Source organism: Lonchura striata, chromosome 1 (assembly GCF_046129695.1).
Source record: "Lonchura striata isolate bLonStr1 chromosome 1, bLonStr1.mat, whole genome shotgun sequence".
Taxonomy (NCBI): domain Eukaryota; kingdom Metazoa; phylum Chordata; class Aves; order Passeriformes; family Estrildidae; genus Lonchura; species Lonchura striata.
In genome coordinates, this window is record NC_134603.1 from 146,370,222 (window position 1) to 146,393,508 (window position 23,287).

A 23,287-nucleotide genomic window follows, 5' to 3' on the forward strand; every position below is an offset into this window, starting at 1 on the left:
GCACTCCAGCAGGAGTTTCTCAAAGCTTAGCCAGCAGCTCACCCCTTACATCCTTACCAACTTAAATTATCAGAGCAGAGAGAAAACCAAACATGGCCTTCCCCCTACAGAATGTGGGAGGACCACTCTCTGTCCCCTAAGGACCACAGGGACCTTCTCTGTGCATGAGACTGACACAGCCTGTGCAGGTGGCATGATCACGTCTGACAATAACAAACCAGACCTGGGAAAGGCTCCATGCCCAGTTTGTTTGGAGTAAAGCAGGGAGCTGCACAGTGCTGTGCTTGGAAAGGGATCAGATGCTTCACCCCTGGGATGGATTGCCTTGTAGGCTGGTTACACCCACATTTACTTCTTTTATTTGTCTCTGTCCCAAGGAATGCACAGGATGACTGGAGGATATGTCAGAGATGCAAGACATTTAAACAAACTCATCAGAAATTACATTAATTTTATAGGATGGTTATTTAGCCAGCAGCACATCTTGTGTCTGAATCAGGACATCAGTGGGATGAGTCTCCATTCTCAGCCATGCCTCTGCTGTGGCACAGAGCACTCACTGCCTTGCAGCACTTTGCACAGGTGTGCTCCAGAGCAGGTTCATTGGTTCAACAACAGAGTGCTCCTCCCTCTCTAGCTCCCCACTGTCATTTTATTCCCTTCCTGGCACTCCTGGCAGTCACTCTCTATGGGTATTCTCAGTTCTGTCAGAGAGAAAGGGAAGTTTCTAACCAGGCTAGAGCCTGGGAAAGAGTTGCAAAGTTATGTAAATAAATCTCTATCTCTCTTGTTGTTCACATTGTTTATAAGATATGTTCTGCCACCGTGCATCATTCACTGCACACCAATGGTGTTAAATGTTTCTACTTTAAGACCAATGAAATTAGTCTGCATGATGCTCTCTATAAAAGAGTGATGTATTTGAAATAAAGAGTAGTTGGAATTCACCTAGCCTTCTGAACTGGAGTTCTTTTGTTCCCGTCCTGCCTCAACAGTGACAACTCTCCCTCTGCTGTTACTTTTCTTTGACATGGATCATCCTTTACATCAGTAATTGCTCCCATCATGATGTTCTGGCTTCTCCTGGTCTCATTGGGACTTATCTACAACTTTTGCAATATTAGTTGTTGCTGATGCAGAAACTAAGAGTATCTGCAATTGAGTTTGACAGAAAGACACTCACTTACTAAACTGGGATTTGAGTCCAGACCAAATAATTGTTTCAAATGCTATGAAGGTCTGTCAGATCATTTCCCAGTCTGGATTCATTAGGCTGACAATGCAAGAGGCTATGGTGTGAGCAGACAGTCAGTGTATGCATTGTAAATAGATTATTCAATGCTTTGACCCATTTTTCTGTTTCTGAATAATTTCTGATTTCTAAAATGTGTTCATAAGCATTCACCCATATGGATTATAGAACAATTGTCATCGTGAGGAAATTTTCCAAACTATTTAAATTTTACTAGCAATTATCAAGCAGTTCATTTAAGTCACATGGCATCCATTATGCTTCATCTTTGAATGATGTAATCTTTTCTTAAAACAGAAGGCTAATGACTAATAGAAGCAGACCTTTAGGGACAAGTAAACATTCAGAACATGTGAAAAAACTGTGCTAGAAATAATAAACCAACCATTACACAGATATTTAAGGAAGACTCCTAAAAAAGGCTTAGCAACTATTTCTCTTTTTTTCTTTCTTGGCTATTCTGACAGCCCTAGGCATAATGTCAGCTACGATGATGACAATTGTAATGCGAGTTCTTTCCTTTCTTTACTGACAGGTACCAGCAGTGCAGAAGTAAAGGAAAATCGAAACATTGGCAACCTGGAGGATCATCCAATAGCATCCACCGACAGGGCAAGAGGGGGAACAATTAGCAGTAAGAGGAAAAGACCCTTGGAGGAAGGTAATAATGGCCATTTCTGCAAACTTCAGCTTATCTGGAAGAAAGTTTCATGGTCAGTGACGCCAAAGAATGCTCTGGTTCAGCTACACGAACTCAAACCAGGATTACAATATAAAATGGTGTCCCAGACAGGTCCAGTGCATGCTCCAGTCTTTGCTGTTGCTGTGGAAGTAAACGGACTTACATTTGAAGGCACAGGCCCCACAAAGAAGAAAGCCAAAATGCGCGCCGCAGAGTTAGCTCTGAAGTCATTCGTTCAGTTCCCCAACGCCTGCCAAGCCCACTTCGCCATGGGAAACTGCATCAGCCCATCCACGGACTTCACTTCCGATCAGGCAGACTTCCCAGACACTCTGTTCAAGGAGTTCGAGCCATCCACACACAGCGAGGACTTCTCAGTCTACAACCCCGTCAATAACGAGCTGCTCTCCACCGCCTACCGACACGGGCGCTTGCTCTGCCACACGCTGGACCTGATGGGCCACGCCAAGCCGGGCAAGCACCGGATGGCCAAGGCGGAGAGCGAGCAGAACCCGGTGGTGCTGCTCAATGAGCTGCGCTCCGGCCTGCGCTACGTCTGCCTCTCGGAGACGGTGGAGAAGCAGCACATCAAGAGCTTTGTGATGGCCGTGCGGGTGGACGGGAGAACGTTTGAAGGCTCAGGACGTAGCAAGAAGCTGGCCAAGGGGCAAGCGGCGCAGGCGGCCTTGCAGGCTCTCTTTAACATTCGTCTGCCCAGCCACATTCCCAGCAGGAGTAAATGTCACCATTTGCCACAGGTGAGAGCTCCTGGGTAGCTGCCACCGCGTTGGAGGAACTCTTTTGATGAGTGGGATCGGTATTGCTGTAGCTGTTGTTGGTCTACTCAATGGTTCCTCTCATGTTACACCAAGTGTTGTGCCACAAAACAACTCTTTTCCCATAGAAAGAGCCACAGGCAAAAGCTTGGAAATAGTATCCCAAAATCATTGGGTACAATTTGAAGCTCATTCCATGGGAAGCATAGAGGAAAGGGCAAAATATAAGGGGAAATACCAACATTTCACTTTGCTAGAGACAACAATAATATTGACACAGGCAGAAAACTCAGACAATTCTGTGGTACTGCATCCTTCTTAACAGAGAGGAGCCCATATATAAAGGCATGCTTCATCTCCTCCTTTTAGAGTTAATTTTTGATGAGGACCATGCTATTCAGAGGAGACATCAGTGATAAGGAATGTGCCTGTATCAGAGAAATTCAACCAGTGAAAAAGTTAAGAAATTTTGTTTATTATAGTCCTACTATTGGGGATTATTTTTTTGTTTAGTTGGTTTGACTTCAGGGCTTGGATGTTTTTGTTTTGTTTTTTGTTTTCACATATGCCTCCGACAGCACAAGGTATACTGAAAGTTTTGAAGCTTTCTTGGAACAAATGTAGAGGTTACTGCTGTATTAATATAGAAAATATAGATCTGAGTTGCATACTTAGCACATGAATATTTTGGAGTTGGTCATACACCAAAGGCTATCTAAGCATTACTCAGACTTGTGTCAATTTTCTAAGTTCCTGGGAAGTCAGGATTTGCAGACACTGGGAAGCATTACATGAGTTCAAGTAATTTATGGATTTGTTTGTGCTATCAGAAAAGGTTTGATTCATCAGCATCAGGAGGTGATCTACAGCTATAAAGCTCCCTTTGTGAAGGGAGCTGTTAATGTCCAGGATTTAATGCAAAGCACTAGGAGCACTAAGAGTCATTCTGCTGTTGGCTTGCTGTGAGACCCTAGGCAAGTCATTTAAATTCAATATGCCTGTAATAAAAATGAGCATATTATATAAAAGTACACTTCAAGATCCTTAACTAGTATGTAAATGCAAATTATGAGTAGCAATTCTCATTAACATTAGTAAAGGTGGTCATTATATGTTCAAGGAGTTTGATAGGAGATTAATCCTCAAGGTAACATGACTGCCTGCAGGACCCAGGAATTATAGTTGGTCACCCAGAAGTTTCCTTCCTATGTTTCCAAAAAGAAAACCTGTTAAATGTGAGAAATTCTAAAATACACCATAATCCTCCACTTTTCTTTTAATTCCAGATTGCAAACTCCATGAACCAGTGGGATAATAACATAGTTCAATAATAATAGTGATCTTCTAACAGAGTGCTTTGCAGGCATTTTGGAAACCTTAGCTAACACAGCAATTTCACCTTTCCAGCACTCCTTCAAAGTACACACAGTTTTAAATTAGATACCTCTAGTGTTTCCTACCCAAATGAATTCTGGTCATAAGTAATCCCCTTCTGGTGGTTGCTTTGCTGCCCCCAGTGAACTTTGCTGGGTGTGTCAACAGGTAAATACTATGTATTTATTGACCTCTGGCTTGTCATGTTCTGAAACTACACCACAAGGATCATTGCCTCAGTTCTTGAGCTCTCTGAAATATTCCCTAGTTTCTTGGCTTTACACTCACCTTCTGCCTGAATATCTCATTTTACTTCAGTCTCCAACTGTTCATTAAGTGACATATTCTCCAGTGAATGTTCCCTTTTTTATGGCCTTTTCTCCTTTCTGTAGACTGCTGCCCTCCTTATCTTCTTCTCTTCACTGTTCTGGAAGTATAAATGTCAGTGAAAAGGTGTCACTGAACTTTTTCCATCAGTATTTCTTGAGTGGTTATGTATTGTCCAACTAAAAGATTACTTTTAATGCCAGCATTCTGCACATTAATTGAGAGATAAGCCTTAACACTGATTTCTGCTAACCTCCTTACAAACTGCTCTCTTCAACAGATAGAGCAGCTGTGACACAAAACCTGAGCGTTACTCAGGTTTAGTGTTACTCACTAAATCATAATTCAAATTCCACAGAAACCAACAGACATATTTCCACTGACTTCAGCTTAAGCATTGAATCCAGAAGCATCTTTTCCTGTTCTCACTGTGTTATGCAGTACCTCATCAAGTGACTGCCTTGCTCACTGCCTCAGTCAGTCCATCTGGTCTTTGCTCAGTTGAAGTGGTGTAACCATACTGGGGAGAGTTTAGCTCTCAATAGCTGTGGTCAGAGCCAGCTGCTCCAAGTGCTGTTTTAGCTCCTTCTTGTTCCCCTGATCTTGTGGGAACCACATTTTCAAAGACATGCTTCAAGCCAAGTTTTCAAAACTATTCCTATTTAGTAGTCTTGGTTTATGTCCCTAAGTGTTCAAAAGCAGGAGAGCACCCTGAAACTCAAATAGCTTAGGAGTAGAATTTGAAATATTAAGAAGGATTAATTTCTTCACAGAATAAGGAGAAACTATTGTTCTATGTAAACATTCGCTCTTTTTATGTGCTTTATTGTATTTGTTAGAATATCAAACAGCTAACTCATTGGTAGTGAGAACAGACAAACAAGATCAGCTGTAGGAGTTTCAGCATATTTTTAGTACTTTGTAGAATCCAGGATTCTTTTTTTCTCTGTGTTTGTCCTTTACAAAGAGTATTCCAATTTTGCATATCTCTGCACCTGTTTGCCTTGCTGTTTTCAGTGGCATTAGGAGGCCACAATTGGGCTTTTCGTGGTTACAGCCTGACTGGAAACAGGAAATAGTCAAAAGTCATATAACCTGTAGTCCAGTTGTCCTGAAATTTTTGATTTCACAGTATCCAAGAAAGTTTAAAAAAAAATCAGATGTCCTTATGAATTGGGCATCCAAACCATTGACATTTCTGCCTTGCTCATCAGGGCTCCCAGGGAACCTGGTGTCCCTCAGCCTGGGCCTCGGGTGTGCCCTCGGACAGACAGACACTGTTCTACTGACTAAAGGAGATTCAGTGAATGCCAAAAGAGGCACAAGAGGAACTACCTAAAGGAGGCTGTAGCCAAGTGGGTGTTGGTCTCTTCTCCCAAGCAGCCAGTGACAGGAAAAGAGGACATGGTCTCAAGCTGTGCCAGGGTGGTTCCGGTTGAACATCAGGAAGAATTCCTTTCCTGACAGGGTGGTTAAGCCCTGGAATGGACTGCTGAGTGAGGTGGTGAAGTCACCAACCCTGGAAGTGTTCAAGAAACAATTGCACGTGGCATTTGATGATGTGGTCTAGTTGGTGTGGTGATGGTCAGTCAAAGGTTGGACTCGAGTGTCACACTACAACATGAAATAACTCACACACGGACTCTACATGCAAAGGGGGAAAAGAAAATAACCCAAAGAGAGATTTTATTTTCTGACTCCATAATATATACAATAGCAAAAGTGACAGTGGATTGGAGAGTGAAACTACCACCTCTCCAACCACACTGGTCAAACCAACAGTCCATCAATTCTCTCCACTCACAAAGAATGGAAAACAATCATTGTTTATATGAACAGTGTGAGAATATTCAGTAGAAATATGTAAACATCAGAAGGCATAAGAAACTTCTAGAAGAACTTTAAAACTCTCAAAAGAACAGGACGACACTTGAGGATCTTGGAAATCTTTTTCAACCTTGATTTCCAACCTGTGACTCTTTGATTCTGTATTGTCCAGTTTGTCCTGAGAGGTGCTGTCTACACAGGAGCTTCCTGAACCACCAGGAAATGACACAGCATGGATGTAAAACCCTGTCACCTTGATCTCTTCTGATTCAGGTGAAACAAAGGGATACAAGAATACAAGAATAGTAAAGCCAGAAATAGATAAACTCCATGTCTTCTGCCATGCAGCTTCCTTCTTCAGCTGTCTTTCACCATGAAAACACTTACTGAAAACACACCATGAAATTCTGAGCACTTTACAATACCAGTGTTTTCTTAAAAGCACATTGCTGTGACTCTGATTTTCTTTTCTGTGATTGCTGCACAATGTGTTAGGCTAACTGCAGAATTATAAAAAGGTAAACAAAGGCATATTACAATTTACACCAGGAAAAAACATTTAATCTCATTATTTAAAATCAAAATAATTGAGATCATGCCTTCTTTACTGCCATCAGCAGTGCATCAATCCACTTCTATGAGTCTCTTACAGGTACAATAGTGACTGGGAGATGTGTGCACTTGCGTATGTGTAGGATGAAGAGAAAATAGCTGAGATAACCCAAGAACCACCTGAAGTGGTCACAAGATTTGCCCATCAATCTGCCAGTTCTCCCTCAACCAGATGTTTGATCTGTGCTAGGCACCGAAGTGCAAGATAAATACTATTCATGGTCAGAGACTGGGCACACAATGTTGATTGGAGATGCTAAGTTAGGAGCCTGGAGATCTGCTAAACTCATGGCAGAGATAAAGTGAATCAGGAGAATGGAAATTACAACTCTTCACTGTACCTTGTATAAGTCACTAAATATTACTCCTTGTTTCCTGGCAGAGTTGGTCTGAACTCACATTGTCCACCAAATAAAATGCAATTTCTTCAATTATAAGCTTTCATGGAAGTCTGACAATTGTTTCTTCCCACTTTGGAAACTCATTTTCTTACATTCCAATACAGGAGGCAGCACCAGAGAGCACTACCCTAACCAGTCCTAATGAGTCTGCACTGGTAGAAATGCATCCACACACTCCCAGGCTTTCCAAGTGCAGTATGTTCAGTTCAAAAGACCAAGGTGGCCCCCAGCTGCTTCTGACCAACTTGCAATTCTTTTTCTAATCCTGTAGTCCTTCCAACCTGTCTTAGTCTAAATTTCATTCTTATTGCTGTAGAGCAATACCATTAATTAATATTATCGTAACAAATTAGTAAAAGAGGGGTGCCTGGATTTCAAATGAACCTAAATTAGAAAAGAATAGGTGTGAAAATCGCATTCACTCTGCTTTGAAATGGCTTAACACTCCTGTTGCTTGTTTACATCCAGAGCCTCCAGAGCAGTGGCTGTCTATTTATTTTAACAAAACCTCATTGTGTTTTGTGTGTGTATCATCAAAAAGAAGTAGGGTTTCTCTCTTTGCCAAATACAGCTAACCTTTTGGATCCAGTTAAATCCCCTATTTGCCAAAAGCTTAATCTGCAGGCTAAAGCAACCTCAATCCCACATTGCAGTGATTCTTTACTTTGAGCAAATCAAAGATTACTGATAGTTAGCTTCAATGCCATCTTTACGAGAAGGTGGCATCATCATGGGAAGAACAACCACCATGTTCCCCATGCTTCTCACCCACCCTGCTTCAGAAACCTGTTGCCCTGCGTTGCAAAGCTGGTTCATTTCCATGCAGTATCAGTTGTTTCTGTCTCCTTAACTTTATTTCTCTCACTATCCTCCTTCACCAACTTCGTGACAACTATGGCCTCTCACCAGGGTCACAGTTAAGCCAGGACTGAGGTTGGCAGTGATATATTTGACTCCAGTGTGAAGAGCAGCAGCACATGGAGCTTTGAGAAGCTGTTCCAACAGGTTTCTGTGAAATGCTTTGTCTGGTTAACTGAGCAGCTACATAGTTTTATAAGCTTCTCTGTCTTTTCCTGCACAGAGAGAAGCAGCTAATAGGGATGTGCGTGTCACTCCTGACAGGAGAATGCTAGAAAGAGAAATGGTGGGGACCAGAGAGATGCCTCTGCAATGCAAATAACATTTGATTTTCAGACATCTATTTCTTACTCTGTAGGTGGGGAAAGCTGCTTTTATAATCAGAGCTACAGGCAATCAAGAAATTTATAGGATTAGATTTTCTTAAGCAAAACAATGGCAAAAGAAACAATTTAGAGGCACAGCATTAGTTTACTGGATACTGTTATTATCTTGGCTTCTAATTGGATTGTAGTCACTTTTAGGGTCACAGCTGAGTAACAAGGACCACCTCCTCACCCTTCAAACAAGAGCAATATAAAAGATATTTATTGCACCAGAGAGATTACAGCTTGAGTCACAGATGAAGAAATTACTTTGGTTTAATGTATATAATCCATGCAAGATCAAAGGGAGATGCAGGATGGCTACCTACATGGAATTACAGGAAATAAATTAACAGGCTAGGAAGGACTCTGGTTGCTTGCACTCACAGCATCAGCACATATATGTAGACACATTAAGGGGTTTGCACATGAAAAGCAATCATCACTGCAAAACAACACATAACTTTGCATCAGCTGAGCCCAAATAATCCTGCAGTTCTCTGCTGCAGAAAGAAGTTGCTATATCCATCTCCACACTCCCTTCCTCTCTCTTTTGCTTCTGAGTTGCTGTTCTGTGTAACTCCCAGCCACAGATAACTCCAATCCCCAAAAGATTCCCCTGCACTCATTTTTAAGTCCTATGTGATGTACAGCATGCTCAGGGCTTTCAGAGCATTAGGTATGCTAAACAAAACTTTCCTAAATGAGACGTTACATTCTAAATGTACCGCTTACCTAATTAATAATACTTAGAAGAAATGCAATAATCATGGTAATTAGTTAATGAATGGCCAATCTTAATTTACAGAAGTGAAAAAATAATTGTAATATCTTTGAGGAAAAAAATCTATAAGGCTGAAAGCTATTTTTCTATGTAATTTAAGCTTTTAAGCAATCCAAACCTCTTCTTCCTCTGAAAAGAAAGGAAAATCAAAAGTTTCTAATTTTCCCTTATAAAAACTGTAATGGACCATGGTGATTACCGTGCATTCAGAGTAGGGTAAATAAGATTTAACCATCTAACTTGACTGCTGGGTGCTCCTTTAGCTCTTTAGTTGCTGAAAATACTTCATACCATCCATGCATCCACATAAACAGCATTGGATTTCTCCCCTTCAGATTCTAGATTGCATATTAAACATGGCTAGAAAACCTAGCATGGATTCTGCTGACTTGTGCTATTTACCTCAATAAACCAGCCTTGTCTATCCATGAAGCTGATGCTGTGGATCTGATTTTTGAAGAATTATTATTTGTGCAACTCATTAGGATGAGACAGTTTGATTAGGGCTCCAGCAACCAGCAGACCTAGTTAGTACATGAAAGCTGAGTCCCAGTCTGGTGTCATCCAGACATAAAACCTTCTTCTAAACCAGACTCTCTCACAGCTGTCAGAGTTGCTTCTGTTGTTTTCTGGCTTTGTAAGTGAGCTAGGGACACTTCAAAAAGCTCCCGGCAAGCTGGACCTTGTTAAAGCTGCCACTTAATCTTGGACTTGCATCCTGACTTTGTTTATGATGCTTCATTATTACCTACTAAATACAGCCATGATCGTTCTGCTCCGCTAAATGGAGCTGTAATACAAGCGCCCAGAGTGAATTTTTCTTTGGTTGACTTCCATGAAAAGCCTTTTCTGTTTGAGCTGGAGTGTTAAAGTCATGCCAAAACCACGTTCTTTAACTATTTTTATCTGTATTCACATCTAGGAAGCCTTAATTATTCAAGCAGAATTTTCCTTCCATGTAGAGTACCAGAGGCAAGCTCCTAGCATTTATTTTATGATGACTGCCTCCCTCTTGTGGTCCTTGTGCCAGCCCTGTGGCAGGCAGATCCATCATCATGTGAGGGGAAAACTAACAACACAAAATGCTTATGCAGGGCAGTGGCTCAAAGCCTCCCAGTGATGCTGCTGAAAATCCCAGTGCCACATGTAGCAGAGGGACCACTCCCTCCCACTGAAAGGGGAACATCTTTGTCCATTTTATTTTTCTCTCAAGTGTTAGCCTTTAAATAGTGAATGTGTGTAGTAGTCATGGAGAAAACCAACATTTCTCTCTGCCCTTTTTCTCAGCTAAAATGCCCATACAGTGCAATGTGAAACAATTGTGTACATACACACACACAAACACACACACAAAATAGTATGCAGGTCATAAAATTCATTAAGGGGAAAGTATTTAGGGCTTAATCTTAAGACTGCTGAGAAATAATGGACAGAACAGACTTTGGACTTGTTATATTGGATGTAAAATGTGATTCATGTGTTTAGACGTTTATACAACCAGAGAGAAGTGGTTGAAGTTCTTTGAGATAGTAAAATCCTTTGTTGTCCATATAGTGCTCTATTAATTGAACATCTTACAAGTGAGTTTGGATTTTTAATTTTAGAGCAAGGGTGTTGGTTTTTTTATTTTTGCACATACATGATGCATGATGTGAATTTTTGTTAAGATAAAATATTTTTACAAATTTCCGAGAAATAGAAAGGGGAGATAAATACATGTAACTACTGGAAAAGTAGGTAAATTATCCATCTCCATTCATCACATTTTATTCAGTGACAGTAATCAACATTGTCTATGTCTCGTGATATCCATCAACTTCTTAGACGGTATTCTAAGACACATAAAATATTAAAGCATCCATTCAACTTTTTTCCTCTACCTTTAATACTGCAATTTTATTTTGTTTAGACAAATTCATGTTCCTTTTCCAGCCTTTCTAGTTTTCTAATTGACAAGTCTGAGTCTACTTCCAAGCAAGCAGTTATTTCCTATTTGTCTTCTGAACCGAGGTAGACATTTGACATGAAAATACCTAAGCATGACTGCTCTTAACCTACTTGTCATCATGTCTGCTGCAGACACCAGCCCCATAATCAGACCTGAATTCACACAATGGTACCTTAAAATCAGTGTTACACTGAGATGTCATCCAAATGAGCCCATGCTAATTTGCAATTCCTTTTGTGCTGTCTCTTCTTGCTCTCTTTATCCAGTTCATCTTTAAAAACTAAAGGTGTAAAGAGTACATTCTCTGAGCAAACATAGTCAATTAACTAAATTAATGCAGTTTGGTTTGTTCAGAAAAATAATCTAAGCATCCCATGATTTCTAAGTTTTCTGTTCTTGTTGAATGCTCTTATCGAGTCCCTATTTTTAGGCCATCTTCTATGAACTGGGCACTAATGCTCACAGAAATAATTATAATCAACTCCTTTCCCTCTTATGTGGGTCATTGCTTTAATAGGTTAAACACAAGGAATAATGTGAGTCCCCAAAGTCTGGTGAGGAGGGTGGAGAAAGCTACACTGCCTTAATTTCTTGTTTGATAATTAGTTCTTATCCAAATCAACTTTGCCCTGTAGTTTTAAGGAATAATCCTCACAGGGATATTGGAGAACAAACTCATTACTCCTGAATGAGACCCCTCTTTTCTTCTACTCTCCTTGAAATACACACAAGTAATTCTAACTCCCAGTGCCTAATGACCCTTGTATACCCATCCTAGAGAGAACAGCTCAGAACAGCATCACAAAGATACTGCTAGGCCTTGGCTGTCCTGGTATTTGCAGAGAAAGAGGGTCCAAGAGAAGAACAGAAATGCTTGTTTAATCCTGGCCCAGCTACACAGAAACCTTCTGCAAACCAAGCCAGTGGCCATCAACACGGAGCAGACAAAAAAAAAAAAAAAAAAAAAAAAGAAAGCTAGAAAAAAGCAGGGAGCAGTGATTGGTAAGACAGCAGTCAAGTTTCTTGAAGGCTCATGGTAATGGCAGCAATAAGGGGCAGATGTGCTGATTGATGCACTCTACAGCACACAAATCAGAGACACGCTGAAGTTTTTGTGCCTGAGTATCAGAAATTTGCACCAAAAAAAAGAAACATATCACATAGCTGTTAAAACTGTTGTCTGAGCCAAAAGTTAGCAGGCACCACTTGGAAAGCAGCGTGAATAGAGTGTCCCATAATAATGTTTATAGCAGCTCATAACACAATCACATGGAGAAAAGAGGAATTTCCCTTGAGGTTCACCAGTCTGGAAAACACCTTCAGAGATGCTAAAGGCAATTAACAGCTCTTACCAAAAAAAAAAAAAAAAAAAAAAAAAATCCGTGGCACATTGATTCCTATGGATCCTATGGATTACTGAGCTTGCAACCCAGCCCAAGGGTTTTGCTATTCCCCACAAGGAGTGAAAACACATTAAAACACTGTCATATTTTGCTGCCTTTTGTGGCATTGCATGTTCTTCCTTCCGTGCTCAAATAAATCCAATCAGGACTTTTTCCTGTATGGATTTATATGGACATTACCAGAACAGGAGTGTAAATTGTTGACACAAAGAGATCTCCATCCATTCTGTGCATGACTTCAAAGATGCCCCTTCATTGCTGCAGCAAATTCCTGATGATCATATAGTTCATGGCCCTCTGATGGTTTGGGCATAGCCTAAACTTTCAACATTTACTCTGGCAATTATCTCAGCATGTCTGGAGAAGTCTGGAGGCGTGCATAGGGAAATCCTTTAACAGTAATTTGAACTGTGTTTTGCTACCTATGCCATGTACTGTATTCTGGAGCTTATTTTCTTGCACATATACCTGTTACCATAACAAATATTAAGTCTTTTTTGTGGTTGAGAGATTATGGGGAATAACTGAACCAGCATAAACTAAATTTTCTCTGAAATACATAAGCATGAAGCCACAAAACAATGTGGGCAGATAATACCTTTATTCCATATTCCCATAGGCATAAACCAGAGCAGAATTTGAACCTGTGGATTTATAGCAAATAAAACTTACACTGAAATATGTTGCAGCTGTTTCTCATTCCATCATGCAGCTGATAAATAGCTAATCTCCAGTTCAGTCCTCTCTATTTAAATAAGCACACTAAAAAGTTGAGCTATCTCTGACTGAACTGCTTCAGCTGAATATCCTTAGCTTGCTGCTTCTGGCCTCTATTAAATGCAATTCAGATAAATTCTGGTTTCTACTAGTATTTGTTTCTCTCTTGACTCAGTTGGTATTAGGTCCTGCTTAAAGCTTTCAGACTGGAAGAAAAATCTGGAAAAAAATGCATTATTTAGTAAGCATAAGTAAGCATCACTAATACTAGTAGGACAAAGGATTTCTTCTGTATTAGCTGTGAACAGATTCATTGCTCTCCACGGGCAGCCTCACCCCTGCCATTAAAGCTGATGATTTTGCAGAGCTGTGACCAAAGAGGGACTACATCTGTCCCTGAAGCACAGCTGACAAGCAAGAGCTGTCAGACTCCCTGGACTTGCTGCATGTTACCTGCTCCTCTGCCTTGGAGCTGCCTCGCTCCTGCTGGTGCCAGGCAGCTCTGCCCCGCCAGGGCACAGCTCACTGGTGTCTCCCAAAGCTTTCAGCCTTATTTCCCTCCCTAGCCCTGACTGCCCCATTGCTGGTTCCAATTTCTGACACTTTCTTTATCAGGAGCGATCTCCTCTCGCCCAGCACACCTCACCCAGGCAGCAGCAGGCTGGAGCTGCAAGGAGGCAGCTGTGAGAACAATTCAGTGTGATTTGAGGTTAAATGTCAGCTGCCCCATCCTTGTGATAATAGCTGGCATTAGAGCACATTAACACGATTGCACTTGCTGCAAATTAACAGCGATCAGTGCAGAGGCACAATATCAAGTGCAATAATAATACACATGTATGAAAAGCAACATGATCACTACCAAATTAATTAATAACCAGTTACTGATTAAAAGGGGAGCATTTGGAGCTAAATGTGTCCTTGACAACACTAACAGGATTGGTTTAGCACTGATTGTATTTTCCAATAAGACACATAAGTGCAAATAATTGCTTCCACTATATCATGGAATTAGTTCCATGACAGTTCAGCTGATTACTTCAAGGTTTTATCTGTGTTTTGTAGCTGCAAGATCACCTACCATTTTGCACCTTACCAGCTGCCGGTGAAACACTTTTCTGTTTACATGTATTGCATGTAATGTAGCAGGAGAAGCAGAATCAATACTGTAGATATATACAGTACCTGCATCACAAAGGTTACCACGCTCAGAAAATAGCTGATGAAAACTTGAGGTAATGAGCTGAAACATCCTGCAAGTAATTCGTAGCAGCACTAAAAACAATAATATAACTTTGCCTGACATGGGTAATCCTCCACAGACTGAGGGAAGCATAATTTTTTCTGGAAGGGAGTTTTGTGGTCCACTGAGGGTTTGAGTGAGATATGGGATATACCTTATAAGTGAGGAGTGGCTCATAACTCAGGATAGGTGGAACCTAAATGAAGTCACAGAGGTCATTCTTATTTTATCACTGGGAAAAATGTGCCCTGTATATCTCAGCTTTTTCATACATTTAGTTAGTGGGATAATTCCAGGTACAACAAAATGTTCTCTTTTCTTACATCTTGTATTTCATGAACAACTAAACAGAACTAAACACTAAACAACTAAAAACAACTGCAGAGGGACTATTTGCTGTGCAAGTCCAAAGTTAGGATTCCTTATGTGAGTTTAATGAAGTACATGGGAAGTCTGTGGTTTGTTTAGGGTATGGAGCTATCAGTTAAATATTTTTGCACATTTTTCCATACATTTTTTGCAGTGACTGCAGTGCCGAATCTAGGGGGGCCAATGAAGCAATCAGAGAAGTTTGCCCATTCTTTTATCTCCCTTCATGATAGCAGCCATTCATGTGAAATGAATATTCTGCAAAAGAGATTTCTGTGCATGTTTTCAGGCTGCTTTTTGAATTAGATTTTTGTGATCAGCTTTCTGCTGCTCTTAGTAGTCCTTGAGACTGTTAAACTATATTTGATAGCATAAGGTAGCTATCTCAAGGCATTCATTCATCTATACAGTTTTAAAAGGACTTTGAAGGGGCAGGAGCAACCCAAACTTGTCCTGTACAGAAGACAAGGCAGTCACCCCCAAGGCAGCAGCAAGACAGACAGCATGGTGGCAAGACATAGCAAGACATTATTGTGTCTCCATTTTGTCTTATTTCTTCTCTTCTTAGTGCAGGGGGCCTGTGCACTCTCTTTTTTTTTTTTTACATATTATTTAATTTGAGCCTGAAGAATCACAGAAGGTGATGGGTTCTTGTGGATGGAGAGGCTGAGCCCATTTGTCTGGGACAAATCCTGAAAGTAAAAATATGAGGGCAGTCATCTCAGTGTTTGCTTGGTGGGGCTAAGGGAGCAAGCAAAGTAAAAAACAGTTCTTCTTTTATTTGTACCTGTGTAGGTAACCCAAAAGTGATCATCAGAGTTTAAATGTATTGTACTAACAGCTATGAACAATTTCACTCTTTCTCAATGCAGTGTGTTGCCAGTTCAAAAGATTGTCAATAATCGTAACAAAGCTATTTCTCCTTTTCTCAGACAGTAAGATAAACCCAGACATAGAATGGTTACATTATCATTTTTCTTCTAACATATCTAGTTTTGATTGCTGACAGGCTTTATTAGCAAGAAGCAGAAAGGTTGAGAAATGGTTGATTGGAGGTTCAGCTGTAAACTGGAAATATCCTTAGTCAGATGTCTGTTGATGAATCTGCTGTGGTACATTTGCTACAGGATAGATGGGGCAGGTGTTAAAATCCTTATTTAACAAAATTGAAGCCAATCAATGTTGACACTGGATTAAACAGGAGTATTTGTTGCATTTGGCAGCTGTTAAGGGGGTTGCACTTTGTTAGGGAAAGGTGGAAGTCCACAATGCATCTGTGGGGGTTATGAGGTTATCTCATGATGCATGGAGTTATGAGGAATGTATCATGAGATGAATGAGCCAGTGTTAGGAGGAAACTGTATGGGCATCTGCTTTGGGCTGGGATAGGCTTAATTTTCTTCATAGCAGCTTTTATGGTGCTGTGTGTTGAATTTGTGAACAAAACTGTTGATAAAACACCAATGTCTTACCTGTGGCTGGGCAGGACTTACACAGCATAAGGCTTCTCTGCTTCTCACCACAGCCTACCAGCAAAAATGCTGGGGTGTGCAAGAAATTGGAAGGGGACACAGCCAGGACAGCTGACCCCAACTGACCAAAGGAGTATCCCACACTGTGTAACATCATACTCAGCAATAGCAGCCTGAGGAAGAAGGAGGAAGGGGGGAAACTCAAGAGTTAAGGCATTAATAGTAGAGCAAATAAACTCTCTTCAACTCAAGCCATGAATTTTTTCACTTTTACCCTTCTGATTCTCTTCCATATCCAACTGGGAGGGAGAGAGGAAGGAAGTAGCTGTGTGTGACTGAGCTGCCTGCCAGGGTGAGCCCATAGCAGTAGCACAGGGAAACAGCTGTGGGAGGTACATAAAGTCACCATTTATAAATCTGCATTGACATGCTGGCTTTCACTGAAGCTAGTGGAAAATTTTTGTTTGGTACAGGTTCCATGTTAAAAAACTACACTTAGGGAATCCTTGTACAAGAGAATGCTGAGATAGTGTAGCTTAAAACACACACTGATGGCTGTCCTTAGAAAGCTGCCTGGTTTCCACTCAAACCTTGAGGGGCTAATCAATAAAGCATAATTATCTCCTCTGATTATAGGGTGATGTTTGTTCTCAGTTAGAATTGAGAACTATTGAAAGGACATATGAGGAAGACCTGAATGTAGGTGTCAGGATCAATTCAGACTTTAAATTGCTTATAATGGCTTTTTAATGTCAATGCAGATATCTGTGAGTAGCCTAAAGAGGGGGTGACAAAAAAAAGTAACTGGCTGTGGCACCAGCTTGTTTTGCTTTTTTTAATTTAAAGGGATATTGTCAATAGGAAACCTAGGCACAGAGCTTAGAATAAGTCTAAATGAAGCACTTTGCATCTTGGTGATGCAGCCTGTGGTTGTTTTATTAATTTTAGCTTTCTCCCTGATTGTTATTGGAAGATTCAATTTAAAAAAAAAAAAAAAAAAAAAGGAAATATGATCACTAATTACACTAATTATGGAATTTGCTGTAAGTAGGAAGTGGGTTGTAAAAGGTTTTGATAAATGGGATCTCAGAACAGCTGAGGTTGGAAGGAATCTCTGGAGATCATCTAGTTCAATCCCTGCCCAAGCAGGACCAGGTACAGCAGTTGTCCAGGCTCATGTCCACTTTTGGTTTTGAGTATGACAACAGATGGAAACTCCACAACTTCTCTGTGCAGCCTCCTTGCAGTCAGATTGAATTTAAGGTTTGAATTTGTGCCCATTGCCTCTTGTCCTATCTCTGGGAACTACCAAGAAGATTCAGGCCCTTCATTCCCTCCCATCAGGTATTTCTGCACATTAATGATATTCCACTGAGCCTTCTCTTCTCCAGGCTGGACAATCCATCTCTTGCAGCCTCTCCTCCTATGAGAGATGCTCCAGTCTCTTGATCATGGCTCTTTGTCAGATTCAGTCCAGTGTGTCCATTTCTCCCCTGTACTGGGAGGCCCAGTATGGATATTCTCAGTTCAGTCAGAAAGAAAATGAGAGATTTCTGCCTGGCTAAGCCTGGGAAAAAGTCCAAGAGAAATGCAAACTATTTATTATCTCTCTTTCTGTTCATATTATTTATAGATATGTTCTCCCACCATGTGCTATTCATAGTGCACCAATGGTCTGAGAGGTTTCCACTTTGAGACCAATCATATTTTACCCTAACAATCCTGGTTATAAAAGAGGAACACTACTTGTTCATAAAGTTTTTCATTCTGTGCCTTCTGATCTTGGAGTCATTTTCATTTCTGTCCCTGTCTCAAGAGTGACAACCCAGCACCAGCCCCAGCACTCCCAGTGTGCCTCACCAGTGCTGAGCAGAGGAAAGGATCCTCTCCCTCGACCTGCTGGCAGTGCTCTTTCTGATGCAGCTCAGCAGGCTGTTTGCCTTCTTTGTCATGAAGTCACACTGCTGGCTCATGGACAGCTTGTTGTCCACCAGGACCCCAAGGTTCTTCTCAGCAAATCTGCTCTTCATCTGGTCAGCCCCCAGTCTGTCCGGGTACCTGGGGTGCTGTTCTTCACGTGCAGGACTTGACATATCTCCTTGAGAAATTAATGAGGTCCTTGTCAGCCCACTTACCCAGCCTGTTGAGCCTCCATCCCTCTGGATGGCAGCAGGGCCCTCTGATGTATCAGCCACTCCTCCCAATGCTGGGAGGCCACTCCTCCCAGATTTGCTGAGGGTACACTGCCCCATCATCCAGATGACTTATGAAGAGGTTAATAGCACTGGGTCAACCCTTAGGTACACCATTAGGGACATGCCTACAAGTGGACTTTGTGACACTGTTCCTACCCCTCTGGTCCCGAGCTTTCAGCCAATTTTCAGTCCAATTTGCTGCCCACTAACCACCTAACCAATACATTGTCAGCTTGTGCATTATGCTGCCAGGGGAGATGATGTCAAAGGCATTAATAAAGCCAAGGCAAGGAACATCCACTACTCTCCCCTCATCCACCAAGTCAGTCACTTCATTATAGAAGGCTATCAGGGTCTCTCAAGCTCAATTTCCATTTCATAAATCAATGTATTCTGTTCCTCAGTCTCCTTCTTGTCCTTCATGTTTGGAGAAACTTTGGAGGAGGATTTTGTTCACCACCTTCTTGGAGGTTTAGGTGAGACCACAAGGCTTGCAGTTCCCAGGTTCTTCCTTCTTGTCCTTCTTGAAGACAGGAGTGACATTTGCTCTTCTCTAGTCTTTAGGAAGCTCTATTCTGAGCAGGATCAGGATAGAGCAGGGTATTTTTGATTTGGTTTTCCTCTCAGAAGCAAGTTTGCTATTTGCAACATGACAACACTTCCGTGGTCAGTGCTGTGCTGGAAGCTGGATGAGGAGATCAAAACAGCCCTGTCTGATTTTAAAATCTTTGGGTTTGAAATTACTCATAATACTGTCAAGTCAAATACAACTGATAAAAATACAGCACCTTTTTTGTAAGTGTATCATGTCCCTTTAGCATGGTTATTCAGTAGTCCTAAACACTCTTGTTAATAATGTGTGACAGGCAACTGTGATGGGAATGCTTCATGATTGCTCCTTATGTGATATCATGCTGGGATTGCAGACCCATGCTCTGCTGTTTTGTTATCTGTACTTCACTTCAGACATGTTTTATTATAGTACTTTAAAAGCAAGCATGGAACATTTTATATTTTCCTGCCAAACCCCTTCTGTCTGTTTTTTTCTTTTCCTTAAAGAATTGTTTTTATCATCTATCTTTTACTGTGCATCATATCATTATCTTCACCTGTTAGGGGGAAAAATGAATGGACTTACAGTGTACAACAGACTGACAGCAAATCATAGCATGGATGTTCCCTTCAGAATGACAGTTATACCCTAGATGGCACAGTGACTAAATAACTCATTGTGAGAAACTCCTTCTCACAGACAGTTGTTAAATTGAAGGTATTACCAAAACAGAATGCAAGAATTATTGCTTGTTCTATGGTCATTTTTCTCCAAGAAGAATATAAGCTTCTTTTTTTTCCTTTCTATTAGAAACAAACTGAAAGAACCAATCCAGCCCTCAGCATCATTACAGCACCATTACTGTTTATGCTGACCTAGTACTTTCACTATAAATCCTGTTTTCCACATGACTCTTGAGACTAGGGTTCATTTGCAGTCCAGACCTGCTTCAGGGAAAATATTTTTAATGCACTTTGAGGACCTAGCATGGACCTTTTAAAATTTTCAAGTGGCATAAAAATAAAAATTAATTATTTCAGATGTTTTCTAGTATTGCTTTTTCATTCCTGTAGCAAAGAACCTAGAGCTCAGTTTGAAGCTGCAATTTTCCTAAAATTTAATGGGGAATTTCTATAGGTCTGAATGAGAACAGTCAATCCATTAAGATGAATATCTTAATTTATTTAGAAAAGGGCATATTTTTTGATAAGGCATGAATATTCAGAAACTTTATAAATACAATAACTCAGGCACCCCTGGTACTCCAGAGACTCACTGCAAGGTGTTTTGTTTCATTAGGAGATCAGCAGCTGACTTGTAGTGCAGATGAGCAGATCTACCTCCTTTAAACCCAGTTCAGACACAATAAATTAGTAAAAAAGCATCCACTCAAAGAGGAGAAAAGCAAACACATCTTGTTCCTGCTGAGACACACAGCAGGAGTGCACTGAGTGCCTGCAGTGGAGGTGACTGAAGCCTGTGCTTTGGGACAAGGACCTGGTGCCAGCAGAGCTGGGGAGCTGCTGGGGCCATCTCCAGCCAGCTAGAGGAGCCTCACCATCACTCCAGCTCATGTCCTGGCCCACATCACGTAGCTCCAGGGAGGAAAAACGTGCTTTTAAGCCTATTTCCAACAGAGTCCAGTGTTTTCCCACCAGCTGAGAGGGGCTGAGGTGCCCTCTGTGTCCCTGTGCCAGCAGGTTCTGGCCGAGTGCCACCATGGGACTGTGTGTGAGTGCCCTGGCAGCAGACAGGAGCAGGCTCCTGCCACAAACACCAGCTAAGGCAGGCTCCAGCCCAGACCAGGACAGGATTACATCTTGGACAGGCTCTGCCAGGGCCCTGGCTTACCCTGTCCCTCTGTCTTACCCAGAAGAATGGCCCAGCTAAGGCTGTGCTGGATGGTGGAAGCCATCTGGATTTAGTCTAGCTCGTTCCTATTGCCCGTGGTGTGCTGATCAGCAGTGTCTGTGTGCAGGGACAGCAAGGGGACAGGAGGCAGTTTTGCCCAGTCCCACTGGGCAGCGAGCTCTTCTTCACCTCTCACTCTAGTGCTCAAACACACAGAAACCTGCTCAGCAGCATAGCCAGAGTCATCCTGTAGAACTGAGCCTTGTCAGCCCAATTTCCACTTTCCAGAGCCTGAAGGTGAATTTACAATTGACTCTTACTTAAAAAATGGGAAGGGAAGGGGAGAACAGAGCTGCCGTTCCCATCTCCCCACTGGGTTGTAAGAACATGACAATAACACAGCCACATATGGGCTGTGTTTAGCTGGTTTAGCTTCATCCAGAAACTAACAGCTGATTTAAATTCAGCAGGTGCAAGTTTTTTGTGTGGACAAGACTCAAGTTGATAGGAAATCAATGGGTTTAGACATTTCTGAATTCTTCCCTGACACCAGGCAGTATGAAATTCTGTAGCCCTGGGGTAAGTGACTATACAATGTGCAGGTCAACATTGACTCAGGCCAGCTGGATGATTCTGATAAAATCAGTTTTCTGCCTCCCATTTCACATTTCCTTTTTTTTTATTTTATTTTTAGATACCAGCATTAAAATTACTTCAGGATCCTAGTTTTATCTGGCAAAGATTAGGGACAGAGAGAGAGATTGAGAGGGCTGTTTGCAAAACTGTCAAGAACACGGAGCAGCCCAAGTGTGAAAGCTATTCACCTCACTTTATACCATTGATGGGTATAATAAAATATTTTTCATTCATCCATCAAAAAAGTTTGAGCTATTTACACATATATATATGCAGAATGCCCAATGTGATTTGGCATAAATGCTTTAAGCACATGCATTTCAGATGTAACCTACTTGTAGCTGCACAAGTGAGAGTGTGAAACATCTGTCTTACGTGCTGGCTGATAATAAGCATCATGAATCTTCCCTCCAGATCCCACAGCACTTCCCAGACAAGGGGTTTGATTTGGCCTGGGCTTTCATGCAAAGCTTTCACTGAAGGCAAAAGTAATTCCACGTGCAGAAGAACCCACTGCACTCCCCAGACAGTGACTTCTGGGGGTGAAGCACTGCAGCTTGAGCCAAGCTTTGTTCTCGTGAGGATAGTCTTTTCTCCCCTAAGATACCTGAGCCAGAAATGTTAAAGAGTCATGATAACATTAATGTCCAAACAAAGACAGAGGACATGTTCTGTGAGACTCCTCTGTGAAATTTGTATAGCTTTATCATGCTTTTAAAGGAAAGAAAAAAGGCACCTGCTGCTCCATCACACTGAAAAAAACAAAACAAAACAAAACAAAAAAAAAAAAAAACAAAAAAAAACAAACAAACAAACATGTGGAGGATGATACAAAAACATAGAATAGTCTTTTGTGACGTGAGGAATGGACAAAAAGTCAGTAAAGGAAGAAACGGTGTCCATTTGTAAATGGAGGATCATTTTCTTTCCATGTATTTATATCCATAAGATATTTTATTTTCTGGCTTGACACTGAAAGGGAGAAGTAGCTTAATTCTGATATTGTGGTGTTAACCATATGAAAAGCAGCTTTGTTGCAATTGATTTTGCTCAATTTCACATGTACACCCACACCCATACGTATGCTTGTAAATGCAGAGGGATACAATGGGCAAATTTGTGAGGTAAACTCACTTTCTAAAATAAGCCTTTTAAGACAAGGGTTTTTTAAATAAAATCTCAAACAGGGAAAATAGGTGTTAGAGCTGTCTGGAAATAAAATTTTGAATTTTAAATACCTTCCAGAAATATTTGTAATATTATCAGAAATGTTCACTTGAGTCTAGTCAGAGAGTGATTGAAGGGATTTTTTCATTGCTGCCACTTGAATTTCATCTGGCCATATTTACATGAATGGATCACATTTGAAGAGGGAGACATACATTTGGTTTTCAAGATTGTCGAGTTTTGATTTTTTTGTCTTAGTTTTAGAGATATTTATGTAGAAAGATTTTTTGCTTGAAAATCATGAATATAAAATTCAGTATATTTACACATTCTGAATGAAGCCCATAGAAGTAAGTGCTACAAAGTAAAATTCATATACAGTGAAAATCTCTAGCATTAATTACTCCTGAATGTTTGTGAGTACCCAAAATCCTGACATAAAAGCTGTAATTTCTATGCAAAGTAGATAGGATGA

The 23,287-nt window shown here is 41.0% G+C and overlaps 1 protein-coding gene across 1 annotated transcript in view; it reads left to right on the forward strand.

Annotated features, from left to right (window-relative positions):
- The window catches only part of ADARB2 (adenosine deaminase RNA specific B2 (inactive)), a 311,538-nt gene that overhangs the window by 210,038 nt on the left and 78,213 nt on the right, over nucleotides 1–23,287 (forward strand). Inside the window, exon 3 of the mRNA XM_021528821.3 lies at nucleotides 1,788–2,692. Within this exon, the coding sequence (XP_021384496.1) occupies nucleotides 1,788–2,692 (905 nt within the window). The remainder of the gene's footprint in view (nucleotides 1–1,787; nucleotides 2,693–23,287) is intronic.